Genomic DNA, 2,754 nt, shown 5'->3' on the forward strand with positions numbered 1-2,754 from the left:
AAACTAAACTGATTTAATTTTATTTGGATAATAATAATCAAATTTAGAATGAATTTAGATAGTTTAGATTAATTTTTAATCGAATTCGAAATGAATATTGCGAATATAAATCAAATTCGGATTTAGATAGTTTAATTTTCACGGGTATTTACATTTTTCGCAATTAATATACAGCAGAACTAAAATTTTTATTAAATACAAAATAAATATTTTATTAAAGTATATTATTATATAAAGTAAACAAGTGAATTTTTTTAATAATCTTAAACTGCAGCCAAACTATTGTTTTAATAACAGTATCAAAACAACAATTTCACGTTTGCTAAGATACTTTAAAATATAGTAGTAGGAGGAAATATAATTTTATAAAGAAAACCTAGATGGGATTTGTCCCATGTTTACTGATAATTATAGCAATACAAGCTACAGCATATATATCAAAAAGCATCTAAATTGCTTTCTGTGTTTGACCAGATCCGCTTCACTCAAATCCCAAATCCCAGATTGAAGTTATTATTCCTTGATCATCTGGATTCTCTGGTACAGTTTTTTTATTCATGCCCATGTTTTCTGTCTGCCTCTGCTCAGTTCCAGTATCCCATAAATTTGGATAATCTTCTATTCCAGTTCCCCCGAAATTCAGATAATCTTCCACCATTTTGAAGCCAGCTGATTCTTCTCCAATTTCTGCCACAGACTGGTCACCTTTGGGATCAATATCTGTATTTGCCCAATCAATCACACTTAATAGATCCCTGTTGTTATCCATAGCAGCAGTAATCGATCCGGGACTGATCAGAGGTTGATCATAGAAAGGGAGGAGACTAGTAGATGAATCTGAAAAGTTACCATCACTATTTTCTTGGCTGCTGCTGCTGTCAATTTCTTTGAGGCGATAAGCACAAGTCACCTGGTGATCAGTCCTCGAGTTCTTGTCCAAAAAGCCTAATCCTTCTTCGCTCTGTGGACACTCCAAGTTTTGGCAAGCATATACTTTATCCACTGAAGCCTCTCGCTCAAATGTGCACTTCCTTTTCTCATTCACTTGTAAATCATAACTTCCAAAATGGTGAGTGACACTCTCATCATGATCCTCTTCTCCAGCGTCTATTCTGAGGCATGTCTGCATGAGTTTTGACAGAGTTTCTTCTTGATTAACCACCTTAGACCAAGTTGCACTTTCTTTTGCTGTCATCTTAGCTTGTAAGCACTTTGATTGTGTAAGGAGTCGCCTCATACTATCGAAATTAGGTGACATATGCTTGATTACTGCAGCCAAAGCACTCAACTTCCAAGCCTTTTTAAGATCATGAGGTTTCTTATAAGGAGGAGCACCATGTTCTTGTGATGCTCCTTGCTCACCCCACCAAGCTTCGCCACCTGTTGGCCACCAAGGAGGAGCTAAGCCTCTCTCCAGTGGAAACCTCCTCTGTGGAGGAATACAGCGTTGCATAAGAGCAGAAAGAAGAGACCCTAGAGTAGTATCTTGCATATCATGAAGTAGATGCATGCATGAAACTGGATCCACCTCGTGTTTCTCTAAAAGTGGAAAAAACTCAGTAATGGCTAGAGGAGCATTTTGATCGAATCGGACGTCTTCTTTCCACCATTGACGGAGACTGTCAGACGATCCTGTTATTGGCTTACCCTTCTCTGGAAGGATCCCGTAAACGAAACCTTGTGCGTTGCAAACTTCCATGACCTTCACCATGTACTTGAGGATGGAATCTTGGGCTCTTGACATCTTTTTCCGACGAGATGCCTCTTGCTTTGCTAATGACTCATGAAGCTCATCAGTTTTAAGCTTCTCTTTAAGCTTCTGCATGCGCATGCTATCCTTCCACATCCGCTTTTTGAGATCATCATAGCTTATTTCATCTTCATCCTCGCTTCCTCCTTCTTGAAAAGAGATTGGAAGATCCACGTCCTCCTCTCCATGAAATTTCACCATTGTTGCCTCGAAACAACTAACACTCTGCAAATTTTTGTAAAGAAACAGAGCAATACCTCTTCTCTGTATCAAATGGACATTGCATATGCCAATCTATGCCGAATGTTATAAATGGTGGAGAGCAATGGCGGTGAAGAAATTGATATGCAAGAGGGTAACCGAATACAAAATTCGAGTTCCAAGGAACAAGCTCTAATTTGGATTTTATTTAAAGAAGAAATATTATTTTATTTTTCCAAATCTTGAGGAGGCTAGTTCTGTTGTGAAGGATGATGCAACTCGAGGCTACAGATAAGGCACTAGGCAAGCTTACATGTGTCGACGTTGCATGGATGATGGACACATGTAGATATCCATAAATGCTTGTACTTTGCAAGTTGAAAATCGGTGCTGATTTTGGTGACCTCAAACTTCAATTTACTATAGTTCGCAGCAGCAAATGCTAAGACGTAGATGAAGTAGCTGTTCTTGAGCTGGTCTTGACCAAAGGCTCTGAAATATATGCAAGTTATTTATGAGCCATGACATAACATGGCCGTGTTGTAACCCTACCGTTGCCCCAAAGGACACCCCTCCCCAAGAGCCCTTGCTTTGCATGTAGGATAGCAACCAATTGAATATTTTTGCATCCGATCCCACCAAATTTAAATAGTACATATGGAAATATTTATAATCAAATTTAGTATAAATTTAAATTTAAAAAATAATATCTATTGCGAATTTAAATTTCGTTTATCTTATATAAATAAATAGAATAATTATCATAAAAATCTATTTATATAAATAATTAATTTAATATAAAA

At 37.1% G+C, this 2,754-nt stretch overlaps 1 protein-coding gene across 1 annotated transcript; it reads right to left on the reverse strand.

Annotated features, from left to right (window-relative positions):
• Positions 1-280: 280 nt before the first annotated feature.
• LOC110629756 (putative ETHYLENE INSENSITIVE 3-like 4 protein) lies at positions 281-2,106 on the reverse strand. The gene has a single exon (XM_021776866.2). It carries the CDS (start codon positions 1,949-1,951, stop codon positions 482-484), a length of 1,470 nt encoding a protein of 489 aa, XP_021632558.1. The 5' UTR covers positions 1,952-2,106; the 3' UTR covers positions 281-481.
• Between the last annotated feature and the right edge of the window lie 648 nt (positions 2,107-2,754).

Source organism: Manihot esculenta, chromosome 13, assembly GCF_001659605.2.
Source record: "Manihot esculenta cultivar AM560-2 chromosome 13, M.esculenta_v8, whole genome shotgun sequence".
Classification (NCBI taxonomy): Eukaryota; Viridiplantae; Streptophyta; class Magnoliopsida; order Malpighiales; family Euphorbiaceae; genus Manihot; species Manihot esculenta.